At 63.7% G+C, this 14,251-nt stretch overlaps 1 protein-coding gene across 3 annotated transcripts in view; it reads left to right on the top strand.

Annotated features, from left to right (window-relative positions):
* Positions 1 to 14,251, top strand: part of MAD1L1 (mitotic arrest deficient 1 like 1) — a 318,039-nt gene that overhangs the window by 177,417 nt on the left and 126,371 nt on the right. For 2 of the 3 annotated variants that reach the window (XM_043559540.1, XM_043559541.1), the window contains one exon: positions 4,670 to 4,726. In XM_043559540.1, coding sequence (XP_043415475.1) covers positions 4,670 to 4,726 — 57 coding nt within the window. Of the gene's footprint in view, positions 1 to 4,669; positions 4,727 to 13,281; positions 13,287 to 14,251 lie in introns of those variants that run through there. The other variant, XM_043559543.1, reaches the window with a different exon arrangement.

The following is a 14,251-nucleotide window of genomic DNA, read 5'->3' as shown; positions in this document are numbered from 1 at the left end:
CATCTTTTCCATCCTCACCAATGGAGAGTTATCTCAGTCCACCCTCTGTGGGGTGACAGCTGGAGACCCCTGTCCGGCCACCTTGCTGGCGTCCCAGCCCAGTGCTTCTCCTGGCTCATTGTGGGGATGCAGCACCTTTGGGACTGGCCTCTGGTTGTCTCGCTCCAGATTAAACCTGTGGCAGTGGTTCTCAAACTCGATGCACATTTGGATGGCTGTGGGCCCCTTCCTCAGAGGTGTGGGGGGGCTGGGCTGAAACGCTGTACCTGTGGCGAGCTCCCGGGCGACGGGGCAGCTCCGGTCCCTGGCCACGCTGAGAGCCCTGCCCCAGCATGAGCCCCGGGGCTGCCACACGGGAGGGACCGAGCCCTGCACGGGGTCCCGGGCTTCGCCACAGAGCGCCTCACAGGGCTGGGCGTGCTCTGGGGCTGGGAGAGGCGCTGGCCGCCTGGGTCACAGGGCTGGCCTCGGTGGCGTGGACGCCTCTACCTGACAGGCTGCGGCAGCCGCGGCCGGCTGGCTTCGGGCCGTCACCTGGCCCTGTGAGCAGGCTGCCCGCTTAAGGTGCCCGGGGGTCTGTTTTGTGGCTGCCGTCCACGCTGGGGGTGCGGGCGGCTCTGCTCGCCCCTCGTGGTCTCTGCTGGGCAGAAAACACGAGTGGGTCTGGGTCCTGCACCCGGCGGGGCCCGCAGACCCGCAAGTGTGGTGGAGCAGAGGGGCCGGCAACCCGAGGCCTCCGGCTCCTTCCCTGCACGTGCCCCGCGACTTTGGGGGTGCCCCCTCCGTGGGCTCTGACTTCCCCTCCTCCTGGCCAGGTGTCCTCGCGTCCTCCCGGCTTGGTCGGCCAGCTGCGGCAGCCTGTCGCGGCCTGCGGGGACTGCCCCTCGGCCGTGCCCGGGCTTCCGCGCTGGCAGGGCGCCGGCTCTTCATACATAGCAGCTTCTCACCTCTGGGTAAAAATAGCCACGCGAGGTCTCGGTGCAGCCTCTGCCTGTCACAAGTGGCGCGTGGGCCTGGGGCACGAGTCTGAGTGCAGCGGCCACCCGGGGGCCCGGCCGGAGGACGTGTCCCCGAACCGGGAAGTGCCGTGTGAGCTGCTGGGCTGACGCGGCTCTGTGGCCACCCCGGCCTCTCCGCACGCCCCGTCCCCCTCACGCGTGCTCCGGGCGTGCTGCCTCCACGCGCGGGCACTCCCGCCAGCCCCTCTGATTTGCAGACCCCCGGTCGGCTGGGCTGCAGCTCCAGGGTCCGGGGCCTCCCGCGGCTGCTGCGGGCGTCTGTTCCCCGCAGGTGGTGCCTCCAGCCTTGTCACTGCGACCGGCCCTGTGGACCAGCCTGCTGCTCCCTGGCCCCCGCCTCCCTTCTGAGCCCCCTGCCAGCTCCGTGCCTGCAGAGCCCCCCTCTTGCCATCACCTCAGGACCCCCCGACGTGCAGGACGAGCACCAGTGTGAGGTCACTGGTCACGGGCGGGCCAGGGGCCGGCAGGGTCACGGGAGTGACACCTGAGTCCCGTGCAGGGCACGCAGTCCTGCCTGGGTGGAGGACACACGTGTACTCCTGCAGCACCCACCCCCACCCCCCCTCCCCCGCCCAGGTCCCCAGAGTGTTGTGAGTGGAACAGCCCAGGGGGTGTGTGGGTGGCCTGGTGGCGCTCTGCTGCTCAGGGGACAGCCCGGCGCTAGCACAAGTGTCAGGGACGCGGCCGGAGCAAGTCACCGCAGGGCCAGGCCGGTGCTGCCGGACAGGCCGGCCCAGCAAGCAGCTGCCGTGTGTGAAGACGGGACCCCACGGGCGGAATCGTGTCCAACCGCCGCCTCGGCCGGTGCTGCTCCCAGCCGTGTTCCCCAGCTGCCCCGGACGTGCCTGCACGGGTGCGGTGACGCCTGTAGGGACAGTACCACAGAACGAGGGACCGGCTGAAGCCCAGTGGATGGGCTTTGACCAGCGGTCTGTGTCGTGTCCCCTTCTCAGTCCTCCGGAAAGGCCGACGTGTTGGAGCTGGTGGGACCTCGGCAGGTGCCGGGGATCGTGGTGTCGGGCCGAGCCTCCCGCGGGGTGGGTGGACACGGCTGGCATGCCACACGGGCGCCTTGTCCGCGTGGGCCACCGTGACTTAGGCCCGGTCGCTGACCGCACCGCTTCGCCTTAGCGTGCTCTGGGGAGGGCGGGGGAGCACGTTCACGTACGTGTGCTGTTGGGGTGGGGTAGGTCTGCGGAAGAGGCGCCAAGCACCGGAGGAGGCCTGTGTGGCATCAGATGTTTTGTTCATGGCCGGCGCGCTAGGCAGGCCCGCGTTTCCTGCTGGGAGAGCTCGCAGAGCGGCCGCCGTCCACCAGGCGTCTCACCGGGGGCCCACGCTGGGTCATCGGAGCCCGTCACTCAGGGGCGGTGGGCTGCCGGGGCCGCTCCTCTGCACCCCCGCCCTCTGCGCGGGACGGCCCCTGCATCTCTGGACGCCTCCCTTCTCCCTGGCTCGGCGGCTTGGGGTGGTGCCCCCCGCCGTCCTGTTGCATCCGTGGGACACGTGAAGCGTGGCCAGTCCCTCCGGCGTCGGCCTCCCGGCCTCCCTCCCCGGCCCGAGTTTTCCTGAAACTGCTTCGAGGCTCGTCTGCCTCAGGGACGTGAGGCGAGTGCTTGTTTCCCGACGCCGCCTGGACGCTCCTCCGGACAGGTTTCTGCCAGTTACTCTGGTTTCTGGGGGTCTCTGCAGCCCTCGTGCTCCCTATCGTATAGCAGCCCTGTTTCATAGCTCGGGTCACGCGAACGCCCGAGAAGCACGCCGCCTGGGTTCGCTTCACACGGCGGCTGGGAGTTTGAGCGGAGCGCGGAGCATCGTGGATCGGCCTCTGCCTGTTCATCCTGGCGTCCGGGCCTTGGCTCACCTGTGTCCTCGCAGAGGCCGTAGTGAAGTGTCCCGCACACGTCGGCGGAGTTCTGGCCTCACCACCTGGCCCGGGGGCCCTCTCTGCGGCCTGGACGTCTCGGTGGCCACCACTGCGTTTCTGTGGCTGGCTCGCCGAGCGTGCGTGCAGGCGTGTGGCCGGCTCCCGGCGTGGCCACGGGCAGACGCGGCCCTGTGCTCTCCGCCTCTCCCGGCTGACCTCGCACGGGGGCCGCCGGCTGCACCTCTGTATGCACGGCCGCGCCACAGCGTGCTGGGTCACCCCTTCCGGGGGGGGGGGGGGTGGGCAGCCGGCGGTTTCAGATCTCAGCTCTGCGGTTGCTGGCAGGGGCGTTTTTGCGCCCATCAGCTGGGCGCACGGTTCGGTTTCCTGGGAGCGCATCGTGGGCAGGGTCGCCGAGCGAGAGGGGAAAGCCAAATCACCTTCCCGAGCGGTTCCCTGGTTTTTAACCCTCCCCGCCACGGGACGGGGCCTCAAGCCCAGCGCTCGGTCCTGATGCTGGTGTGCGGTTTCGGGTTTTCAGCTGGGTTTCGTAGCTGGAGTTTTGGGGCTGCCGTGCCGTGGCAACGATTCTGTGCCGCCCGCACTTGCCCCGTTCTCGGTTCTCCTGAGAATGTCACTCTGGGCTCGCGCGGGCTCGCAAAGTACCCACGAGCTTTTAGCGGGAGCCCTGGCCTCCTCGGAAGGGTTGGCGCACGCGGACGTCGTCACGAGAGACGCGCGTCTCCCGTGGCCTGATGACCCGGTGCCGCCGGCCTCTCCCTGCGCGCCTCGGGAGCTGCGTCCTGGGACCCTCCAGCGTGTCCTGAGAGTCATGGCAGGGGTGACAGCTGTGTGTCCGTCCCCTGCCACTCCAGGAAGGACAGGGTCTGCGGTGTGGCAGAGACCCTGTGGCCGCCGCCAGGTCCCCAGCAAGCCCGGTGCTTCTTCAGGGAGGTGGGTTCAGCCTTTCGCTGGCGGTGTCCAAGTAGCGGCCCCTCAACTCCCTTAGTACACCTGCGCTCACTGTTTCCGGGCAGGACGGAGGCCTCTTTCTCTCCCCGTGTGAGCGTTTCCTGGCCTCTTGCTGCTCAGGAGACGTCGGTTCAGGACCACGGGCGAGCCACGCAGACCACGCTCGTGGGCGTCGAGACTCGGCGCACATGTGAGCCAGCAGCGCCCGGGTGTGCCTGGCCCGGCTCTGGGCGCCGGGGGGGCCGCTCTGGAGTTTGGTCTGCTCCCTGTTCCACGGTGGCGTCCGTGGAGACGTAGCGTGCCGGCTGGACTGCCCAGGCCCGCGCGGCTACCCCTGAGCTCCCGCCTGGATCCCTGGGACCTGGCCAGGCACCTCCGTCGGCTCCCACGGTCGGGAACCTCCTTTGCCTCTCTGCCCTGGGGCAGTACGGGCCGGGCCCCCGGGACGGTCCTGCTGGTTGGGGGGCGTCCCGGATTTTCCTGGATGTTGGTCCTGTTGGGAAAGTCCCCCTGATTGCTTCTTCCAGAACGTGAGCTCTCCAGGAGGAGGTGGATTGCAGCCCCACTCTTGCAGGGGCGTGGAAACCACACCCCGGTCGTCTCCATGCGTGTAACTGCATCACTGTTTTGGACAGCAGGTGTGGGCGTGCGCTTGCGTGTGTCTGCTGGCCACCCCCGGTCACCTCCTCCAAACGGCGGGAACGTAGGGCCACCTCCTCGCCCCCGGGGCCCCTGTGCGCAGCAGGCAGTGTGGGCGGTGGAGAGGGGCAGCGGGAGGCCCACTGACCCTGCTTTTTGTCTTGTCTTGAAGGCTCAGCTGTCCCAGGCCCTGGAGGAGCTGGGAGGCCAGAAGCAGAGAGCAGACATGGTGAGTCCCTCGGTGGTAGTCTTTGTGGCCACAGGGAGCTCAGGGTGGGGGTGCCTTAGACCCTGGGTGTGAGGAGATCATGTCAGGTGCAAGCCTGGGGGTCCCTGATGGCCACGGCCCTTCCTGTCGTCAGAAACACCAGTGGGAATGGAAAGGGTGTGGTGGGGCTTGGAAGCCGGGTGCTGGGTCCCCAGCGGCGGGCTGGTGTGGGGCCGTCCCCTGGTTCACTCTGACACGGGGCCGACCACGCACCTGGTGCCCTAGGTCGTGACCCATCCAACATAGAGCAGACTCGCACACTGTCCTGAGCGGTGCAGGGCCCGCGGCCTGGCGATCCGTGCCTTGGCGCCCATGGCCACGTCGTCCTCAGGCTGTCCCCCAGCGGCTGGCCCATGGCGGCCCCGCCTCCGGGGGTGTGCACCCTGAGGTGGCCGCCGGGCTCCACAGCCCCCGTTCCCCTGCTGAGCTTGTGGAGCCCCCCAGCCACTTGGCAGGTTTCCTCTCTGCGTGTTCTCCTGGGACCATCCCCCCATCTGCCCTGCACCCCCGCCCCCCGGGGCTGCGTGCAGAGCTGGGTGGGGGCAGGGGGCAGGCACCGCCGACCCTGGCCTGGGTGCCCAGTACCAAATGGCCTCCTTACCTTGTGGGACGGACTGCGCCCTTGTGCCACACAAGCCGCAAGGCCCGTCGCGCTGCTGCGGCCACTGTCTGGCCTCTGTGGGGACCTAGCCACCAGGGTCACAGGAGGGCCACAGGCCACATTTACAGGTGTGCTGGGACTGCCCCACCCCAGGATGCATGCCATCCAGTTGGGATCGGGGCTGCGGGGTGAGGAGTTGGGGTGGGCCCTGGGGCGCACAGTGCAGTTCCTAGTGTGGTGTCATATCTTGTCGGTCCCTGACTTTGAGCGGGTCACCTGGCCTTCACTTGCAAAATAAGAGTGGCCCACAAGGGGACATGCCACGTCCTTGGACTTGTTTCGTCCGTCCTGCAGTTGTCCCCCTGGCCGCTGAGTGTCCTGTCTTAGCACTGCTCTCGGCCATAGCGCAGGGCAATGGAACACTCAGGAAGCAGCCGCCTGAGGCTGGCTGTGCTCAGAGCCCCTGACGGGTGGGGGTGAGGGAGAGTTGCAGGGGTGCGTGGTGGGCAGTGGTTCCACTGGCCATGCAGAGGTAGACGCAGGGAGAGCATGAGTCCAGGAGTCAGAGATGGCAGGGTGGCCTGGGAGGTGGGTGAGGGAGTCACGGGTAGGATGGGAAGATCGGGGAGGGCAAAGCCGGAGAGAAACTTGGGCGTCTGAGGGGCCAGTGGATGCCGGGTGCCGGGTGCCTGGCCCTGGGGTCCGAGCTCCCAAGGCGAGGCCAGCAAAGCACCTGGACATGTGTGTGTCCCGGGGGCCGGCGTGCATAGTCTCAGGTTCGAGCCCTCCCAGGCCACTCCAGCACCCAGGAGCCGGGCCCCCAGGGAGGGCGGCTGCACCCATCAGGAGCACATCCTGCTGTCACACACGTGTTGTTCAAAGTGCACGTCGGCCCCGCTGGTCTTTGCGCCTTGGGGGCCCCTGTGGGTGCATCCCGTGCCCTGAGTGTCTGAGTTCTCTGCGGCCGGCATTCATCGTTGACCCGTCTGTCACTCACGTGGATTTACTCTCTGCCTCCGTTGTGTCATCTGAGTTGTTTCCCGCGTGTTTCTGTCTTCTCCTTCCCACTTGGAGGGAGAACAGACGTGGCAGTGGCCGGGCCGGTGTGGGTCCAGGTGCTCACTCAGGCCTGCGAGCCTCTCCTCTCCCTGCCTCCTCCCCAGGCCCTGGGTCCACCTCCTCCGGCCGGCTGGGCCCCCAGCGCGTCAGGAGGGACTTTCGTCCCTGCCGTAGGCCCTGGTTGGCGTGGGAGGAAGAGTGAGGCCCCACGTGGGGCCGGGGCCGGAGCTCGCGGTGACACGGGGATCGAGGTGACCCTGGATCTGGCTCCGCGGCCCTCATGCGGTTTCGGTGACGGTGTTGGCGATGGCTCTGGCCAGGGGCACCCGTGGCCACTGTCCGTCTGGGTCAGGGACGCCCGGTTCCTGGGCCGCCTCTCCCAGCCTGCTGTTTTCTGGCCCTAAGTTGATTCGCTACTTAGGGAAGGAGAGAAAAAAAAGAAAAACTTAAACATCTGTAGCTAATTGCAGATGACAAGACAAAGACAGTTTGCCTTTCTGTTATTAATTAGCAAACCTGTGCTAATTAGGAAGCATGGCATCATTCAGGCTTTTCTCTTTAAGTGCAATTAATATCACAAGGAAAGATGTCCTGGGCCATAGTTGTATCATTAACATCCCTCACCCTAATTAGATACGGCCGGCGGTGGCTGGAGAAATGAGGTTTTTGATTATAACTATCAAACTCCCTCTAATATTTTACATACTCCAGGGAGCAAGGATGGGAGATTTATTTTCCGATTTAAGGGGGAATGACGCCTTCACGACTCTGGGAACTAAGCAGTCGTCCACCCTGAATACCGTTCCCCTCTATGGCTCCCGCGGGCTCCCACTGCCAGCCTCTGGGCCTGCGCAGCAGGGTCAGCCGGGAGGGGCTCTGGCGGGTCGGGCACTCCCTGGGGGGCTCCGAGGTGTGGCGGCGTCCCATTGGGGCAGGGCAACATCTGTGAGCGAGCGTGCGGCCCTCTGGGCCCGCACCGAGCTTCTCCCTGCCCGCGGTGTTCATCCTGAGACGCCAGGCTCGCTGGCTGTGGCTCTGAGGGGCTGGTGCGCGGATCACGGGAGATGTCAGTGAGAGCCGATTTTCAGCTCTGTGAGGGGCACGCACACCCGTGTGTGCCTGCTGATGCGTCTGTCACTGTGAAAGCAGCATCGAGGGCCAGGAAATCGGCAGAAGGGGTTGTGTGAGCTTCCATTGTTCAGTGCTGGCAGCCAGCATCCGTACGTGCCTGCCGCCCGAGAACCTGGCCTTATCGCAGCCTGCCAGCGTTGCCAGCTGCCTTCCGGAAAATTATTACAAGAACCCCCTGGTTCTCCGACTGACAGTGACTCATTTCACGTCCTGGATCCGTGCTGCCACGGGACCAAGCCAGGGTTGGGAGACCCCCCCCCGCCCCCCCGCTTCGATGGGAGAACTTCATCCGTGCTGGGCGAGTCAGGAAGGCTCATGGGGGACATCGCTGCAGGGACCAGCAGGACTTGTGTCCCTGAGGCTGGTGGCCATCTTGGGTTTGGGTCAACCTGTTCATTCGCAGGGCTCCGTGCCCGCAGAGCAGTGTCTGTGTCCCGCCGCTGGGGCCCGGCATGATAGAGGGAGGCATCAGGGCCCGAGACGGCAGGCTCCAGGAGCTATAGGAGAGGCGGGGGGGAGGGGGGGACCCGGCCCCGGAGGCTGCAGGGAGCTCGCCTTCCTGAGCCACCATCTGAGTCAGTCTCTCGCAGGCGGCCGTGTCCCCAGCCTGACCCAGGCTTGACCTGCTGCACTTGCCTGACCATCTGCTCTGAGCCGACCGGGATGGTCTGGACCGTTCTGTGCGTGTCCCGGGACCTGGTCCTGCCCGCCTCCACTCACTCCCGGCATCTCCCGGTGTTTGTTGCTTCTGCAGCTTTATGCCAGCTGCTGGCCGTGTCCCCTCGGCTGTGTCCTCCTCCTGGCCGTGTCCCTGGCCGTGTCCCCCGCCATGTCCCCCGGGCTGTCCTGCTTCCTCGGCAGAGCCACGGAGGAGACAGGCCTTCGCTGCCGGAGAGCAGATCCGCTAGCTGGCCGGTGGTGCTTGGTGGCCGTGTTGTCTTCTCCGTGTCAAAGCGACGTCCTCACCGTCTTTGTGTGTCCAGTGCGTGGCCTGGAGCGAGCACCCCGAGTCTGTGAGCAGGTCGTGAGGTTGATTTGGGTCTGGCGTCTGTAGCCGGGGCCAGACCCAAATCAACCTCACGACCTGCTCCTGAGTGTCCTGAGCACCGGGATGATCGCGGCGGCTTATTGACGCACGCTTACGTGGCCTGACGGCCAGCCGGGCGCCGTTCCGACAGCTGTGCAGACGTGAGCTCCCGGAGCCCTGCGGCGTGGCCCCGTCAGCGCCTGGCCTTACTCTTCAGGAGGCAGAGGCCTGGGTTCCGGCGGGTTCCAGCTCCAGTGACTTTGCGGCCACCGCACGCCTCTGCCTGGGCCTCCGGGACTCCTATCCCTCGTGTCCCTGACCGCGCTGACCCACGTTAGCACAGACTAAAGGGCCGTCGGACGCCCTGGGAGTGGCTTTGTCGGGCCCCCCACCCACGCCGTGGCCAGCGCACCTTGCCGGCGCGTTGCCCGGCAGCCGCCCAGATTCGCTGCTGGGTGCTGGCTCCCGGGGGCGAGCACCTGGGCCGGCTCAGTGGGAGCTGCGGAGTTGGTTTTGGGAGAAGGGCTCGACAAAGCCTCTTTAGAATTTAGCGTCGAGCTGACCTGGGGGGCACAGGGCCACCCCCAAGAACAGAGTCCCCAGCAGGCGCTTCAGGGCCGGGGGCTCTGGGTGAGTGAGGGACGCGGAGCTGGCCGCCGCGCCCCGAGGGCTGCCTGGGGGCAGGGCGGCATGTGGGCGTGGGGCCCTCTGCCTGTGCCACACTGGCTCGTCTGTCCCCCGAGGCCTAGCGTGTGGGCGTCCAGACTCCAGCCCTGGGTCCCCTCCTCCCCACGGTGCTGCTCCACCCTGGGCCCCGGTAGGGGCCAGCTCGAGGCTGTCCGCCTTTGGCCGCCGCAGTCCTGTCTTCGGATGAGGCTCCTGAGGGAGAGAAGGGGTCACGCACCCCGGGCTGGACAACTTTAAACACGTCTGTGTCCCGACACCGTATTTGTCAGGTCCCGCGAGTATCTGAGTCCCGCTTCCGGGCACCCTTCTGACTCTCCGCACACGTGTCTTCACTTAGGCCCCCTCATGTGGCTTCCTTCACCTGCCCGTCGCCCCCTGGAATGTGTTTTCTGTCCCGCAGGGCCGAGCCCTCCCTCAGGTCGAGTTAAATGTCCTCTGCTTCCCCTTCATAGGGACACGTCACGTTCCCATTCCACATTCACTTGTGGGCCTGTGACCGTCACCATGGCTGTCATCCTTGTTGTGGGCCCGTTTTCGGTCACGCCGCAGCCACTGAACTCCGAGCGCTCCCGTGTGCCGGGCTGTGCTCGCGGCTGTACCCGGACCATCCCTCTTAGCCCTCTCTGCAGACCCTGGTGCCGGGGTCGTCGCCATGACTCAGATGAGGGGACAGGTGCAGTGGCGGCCGGGCCGCAGGCCTGTGGGCACCGTGAGGCCTGCTCACGCCAGCCGGCCTGCATGGACGTCACGGTGCCACGGGGCCGGGCCCTGGACTTGGTTGTAAAGTATTTGCTGAGTGACGGGATGTGGACATGGGGGGAGGCAGCTTGCGCCCGGCCCGCCCCCTCTCCCCGAGCGGGGCCCGGTCTTTTTGGTTCCTCCAGGCTTGCAAAGACCTAGCGAGGTTGGTGATCTATCACCTCACGGGGATCCGTCTGTGTTTTGGGGACAGGGGTCCGAGAAGATGGTCTCCTAGCCTAGGAAATAAATGTCTGCTTCTGTTATTTCTGGCTCTTAATCGGATCGTTCCCAAAAGGAGAAGGAAACCCCCCAGTGCGGAGGGAACGCTTCAGCCTGTTCCTGCCTGGACCATGGAGACGTGCTGTCAAAGTCCCCAGAGCCCCAGCCTGTGGAAGGGCTGACCCTTCGGTTATTTCCCTCGTCAGTGTTGTCTTAGATACCCTCGTGTCTTCTGTCCCACGTGAGGGTGGAGGTCGCGGGTCGGGCCTCCCGGCGGAGTCCTCTGCCCTGCGCTGCTGACGCTCTGTGCTGCCGACTTCCGGTTCGCAGCCTCTGGCCTCCCGGCCTTCTCTCTTGAGTTTGGTGTATCGTTTCCATCACTCGCACGTTGCTGTTCGCCCAGCTGGCGGCCCAGGTTCACCACGAGGGCCACCGGGCCCCTTGCCGGGTCAGGGACGCCAGAGAAGGCTGGCGCTCCCCTGGAGGAAAGGGAAGGCCCCAGAGCCCCAGCCCACAAAGCTGAGGCACGGTGAGGTTCTCTAACAGCCACACATAGAAATTGGTTTTTTATATTTATTTTATTTTTTTTTGTTAATTTTTTTTTTTAACGTTTATTTACTTTTGAGACAGAGAGAGACAGAGCATGAATAGGGGAGGGTCAGAGAGAGAGGGAGACACAGAATCTGAAACGGGCTCCGGGCTCTGAGCTGTCAGCACAGAGCCCGACGCGGGGCTCGAACTCATGGACCGTGAGATCACGACCTGAGCCGAAGTCGGCCGCTTAACTGACTGAGCCACCCAGGCACCCCGGTTTTTTATCTTTAAAAGCCACGCGGCCCCTTCCAGCGGGGGCGTCTTCCGCGACAGACCTTCTCACGCTCGGCCCGGTTCTAAGTAAGACGTTTTTATATCGTTTGAACGTCTCGAGCCTCGGCAGTGACCTTCTCTGGCTTAGGTCTTTCTCAGCTGGCAGTTCCTGTCGTGTCCGCATTGAGCGATTTCGCTCCTGACCGTATCAGTGAATCTGCCACGTCCTCACTAGCTGCTGTGGTTCCTCTCCGAGCACTTGCCGCACGCCTTGCAGGCGTGTCCCTGGGGAGCCGGGCAGACGTGGTCCTGCCCTTGGCACCCACCGTCCTTTGCGGAGGCTTGGGCAGCCTGGGCTCTGTGACAGCCAGGGTCTGGCCACTGCTTCCTTCACCGTGGAGAGGCCCCCGGGTCCACGGCCCACGGGGGAAGCTTGCACGACGGCCATGGCGGCCCTGCTCCTCTGGAGCCAGACTTGTCTTGCGCCTTCCCGACTGGGGAGTGTGGGAACTCGGGTGTCCTGGGGCCCACGGTAAGCCCCACCTGGAAGAGCGGCCTCAGTGGAAGGCGTTCTGTAGCAAGGCCTTTTCCTCTTCAACATCGCCGAGGTCGCCCGTGGAGACGTCGAGGGGTCCAGAGCCCGCAGAACTGTGGCCACGTTTCTGCTACGTGCACGCGTTTTCTGGAGGGGGATTTGCCCTCGTGGGATTTTCCTGGACTTTCTAACACCCCCACCCCCCATCTCAACGACTGCTCTCCCGGAGGAGGCGGCCTCACAGCCTCAGCCAGCCCCTAGACCCACGGAAGCACGTGGACACCTCCCACGTGTTCCCAGGATGGGCCGCCCACCGTGTGCGGCTGGGTCTGGGGCGGCAGAGACCACGCTGGGCTGCTGGCACCCCTCTGCACCCAGGTGGTGCACGTTGCCCAGACTGCCTCCAGACCAGGGTGACTTTCACCTTTCTTTCGGGTTTTTTCCCGCTAAAACCCTGGATTTCTCCAGGTCTGTCTCTTGGGCCTTCCTGCCTCCGCTCACCACGAGCCCGTCACCTGCTGCCGGGCCACCCTGGCTGGTCTCTCCCACCCCAGGACGCTCCCACAGCCTGTTCCCTGGGTGGGTGGGCTGCAGGGGTCCCTAGGATCTTCTTAGCAAATGTGCTGGCGTAGGGAATGGCGCTGTAGCGTGAAGTTCTGCTTGCACACTTCTTCCGGTGGGGCTTCTTGTCTCTGGGGTGCAGGCGTGTCCCAGCTCGGGTGACCAGCTGTGCTTGCCAGGAAGTTCCCCGGGAGAGCCACCGGTGGCTGCCGTGGCCTGCCTGGCCTGTCAGGTCAGGTGCGTCCCTCCAGACGGAGCGGAACGTAACCAGGGCAGTCTGTTTCGGCCCCTCCCGCGCCTCCCCAAGAAGAAGCAGTCACTACAGGGACCTTCCTGGATGTGTGATGGGTCCAGAACTGAGCAGAAAGGTGGCCTTTGGCCAGGATTCCCACTCTGACCTCAGTGTCGTCTCTTCTCTGGGACACCTGAGGTACCTGCCCAGACTGAGCTCTGGGGAGAGTCCCTGGGATGCAGTGGGCCTTGGTCCCGTCAGTACCACCTGTGGTCCGTGGCCCAGGCGGAAGGGCCCTCCCGTGCCCCGGCCTGGGGGTGCACGCATCCTTCCTCTCGTGCTCCACGGTGCCAGGTTCACTGGGATCGTGTCAAGGTGGGGCACACTTCTCTGCTCTTCCTGCCGGCTAGTGCTTTGTGGAACTGGGTAAGGCCCTGGGATCAAACTGTGTCTTCCCAAATGAAACTGAAATACGCGGCCTCTATTTAAAGGTTATGCTGCACTAGTGAGCCGGCCGTGAGTGCCATTAGCATTAAAGTTTCATGACTCTTTGGAGCTGTGAGTGAGTGTGTCAAGCCAGGCCTCCTCTCCAAGAGGGAGGGACCTTGTCACCAGAGGAGACAGGCAGGTCAGAGGCTGGTCTGCTGAGCCTGGCGCTTGGGCAGCTCCGCCAGGGAGCCACGTGTCCTGTTCTCTGCTCTCGTCTGTTTCTGTTCAGGGCAGCGATCCCTTAGAGAGTTCTACCTGTCGGTGTTCGTCGGTCCCCCCCTCCCTGTAGGTCTCATGCTCGGAGGTGAGTTCTGTGCCCAAGGCCACACTCTGGTTCTCAGAGACCAACAACACTGATGAGTCTCAGCCAGACTAACCAGAAGGAAGGGAGGGAAGGTGCAGGTGACCAACATCAGGAACGAGAGAGGAGACGTAACACTTGCTGTTTTCTTGGTGGGTGTGAGGTGCGTCTCATTGTCGTTTGGGTTTGCATCTGCCTAATGGCTAGTGACGTGGAGCCGTTCCTCCCACGCTTGTTGGCCGTCTGTGTATTTTCTTCGGAAAAATGCCTGTTCAGATCCTTTACCCATTTTCAGACTGGGTCGTCTGGCTTTTTGTTGAGCAATCCGAGTTCTGCGCGGCTCGTCTTACGTCGTGTATACTGGGTTCTCATCGGGTCATTTGTGAATTGTCCTCTGCCTCTCGAGCGTGTCCTTGGGTGCACACAGGGTTTGGATTTTATCCGTTTTGTCTATTTTTTTCTTTTGTCATTGATGCTCTCGGTCATGCCTAAGAAACTGTTGCCACATTCAGGGTCGCAAAGATTTACTCCTGTGTTTCCTTCTAAGGGTTCTGTAGTTTTAGTTCTTTAACTGAGGTTTTAATCATCTTGAGTTGATTTTTGAAGACGGTGTGAGGTTGGGGTCTGCCTTCATTGTTTTGCGCGTGGACATCCGGTGGTCCCAGGACTGTTCTCTCCCCCACCGAAAGAGAGATGCGTGGGTTTCCTTCTGGATTCCGGTTCGGTTCTCTTGACTTACAGGTCTGTCCTTTCTCAGTACCACACTGTTTCGGCTCCTGTCACTTGTGGTAAGGTTTGAAACTGGTAAATGTGCATTTTCCAGCGTTCTTCTTCTTTTTCAGAATTAACTTGGCTGTTGGGATCTTTTGTAATCTCATATAATTTTTACTATCAGCTTCCCAATTCCTGCAAAAAAAGACAGGATTTTAACAGGGATTGCGTTGAATCTGTGGATCACTTTGAGGAGAATTGCCGTCTTAACAACATTGAATTTTCCAGCCCATGAACACACAGTGTCTTTCCATTTATTTATGTTTGCTGGGATCTCTGTTAGCAGTGTTTATGGTTTTCAGCACGCACGTCTTTCTTCCTTGGT

This window comes from Prionailurus bengalensis, chromosome E3, assembly GCF_016509475.1.
Source record: "Prionailurus bengalensis isolate Pbe53 chromosome E3, Fcat_Pben_1.1_paternal_pri, whole genome shotgun sequence".
Taxonomy (NCBI): domain Eukaryota; kingdom Metazoa; phylum Chordata; class Mammalia; order Carnivora; family Felidae; genus Prionailurus; species Prionailurus bengalensis.
Note: the sequence above shows the minus strand (reverse complement) of the source record. Positions and strands in the feature narration are given on the sequence as shown.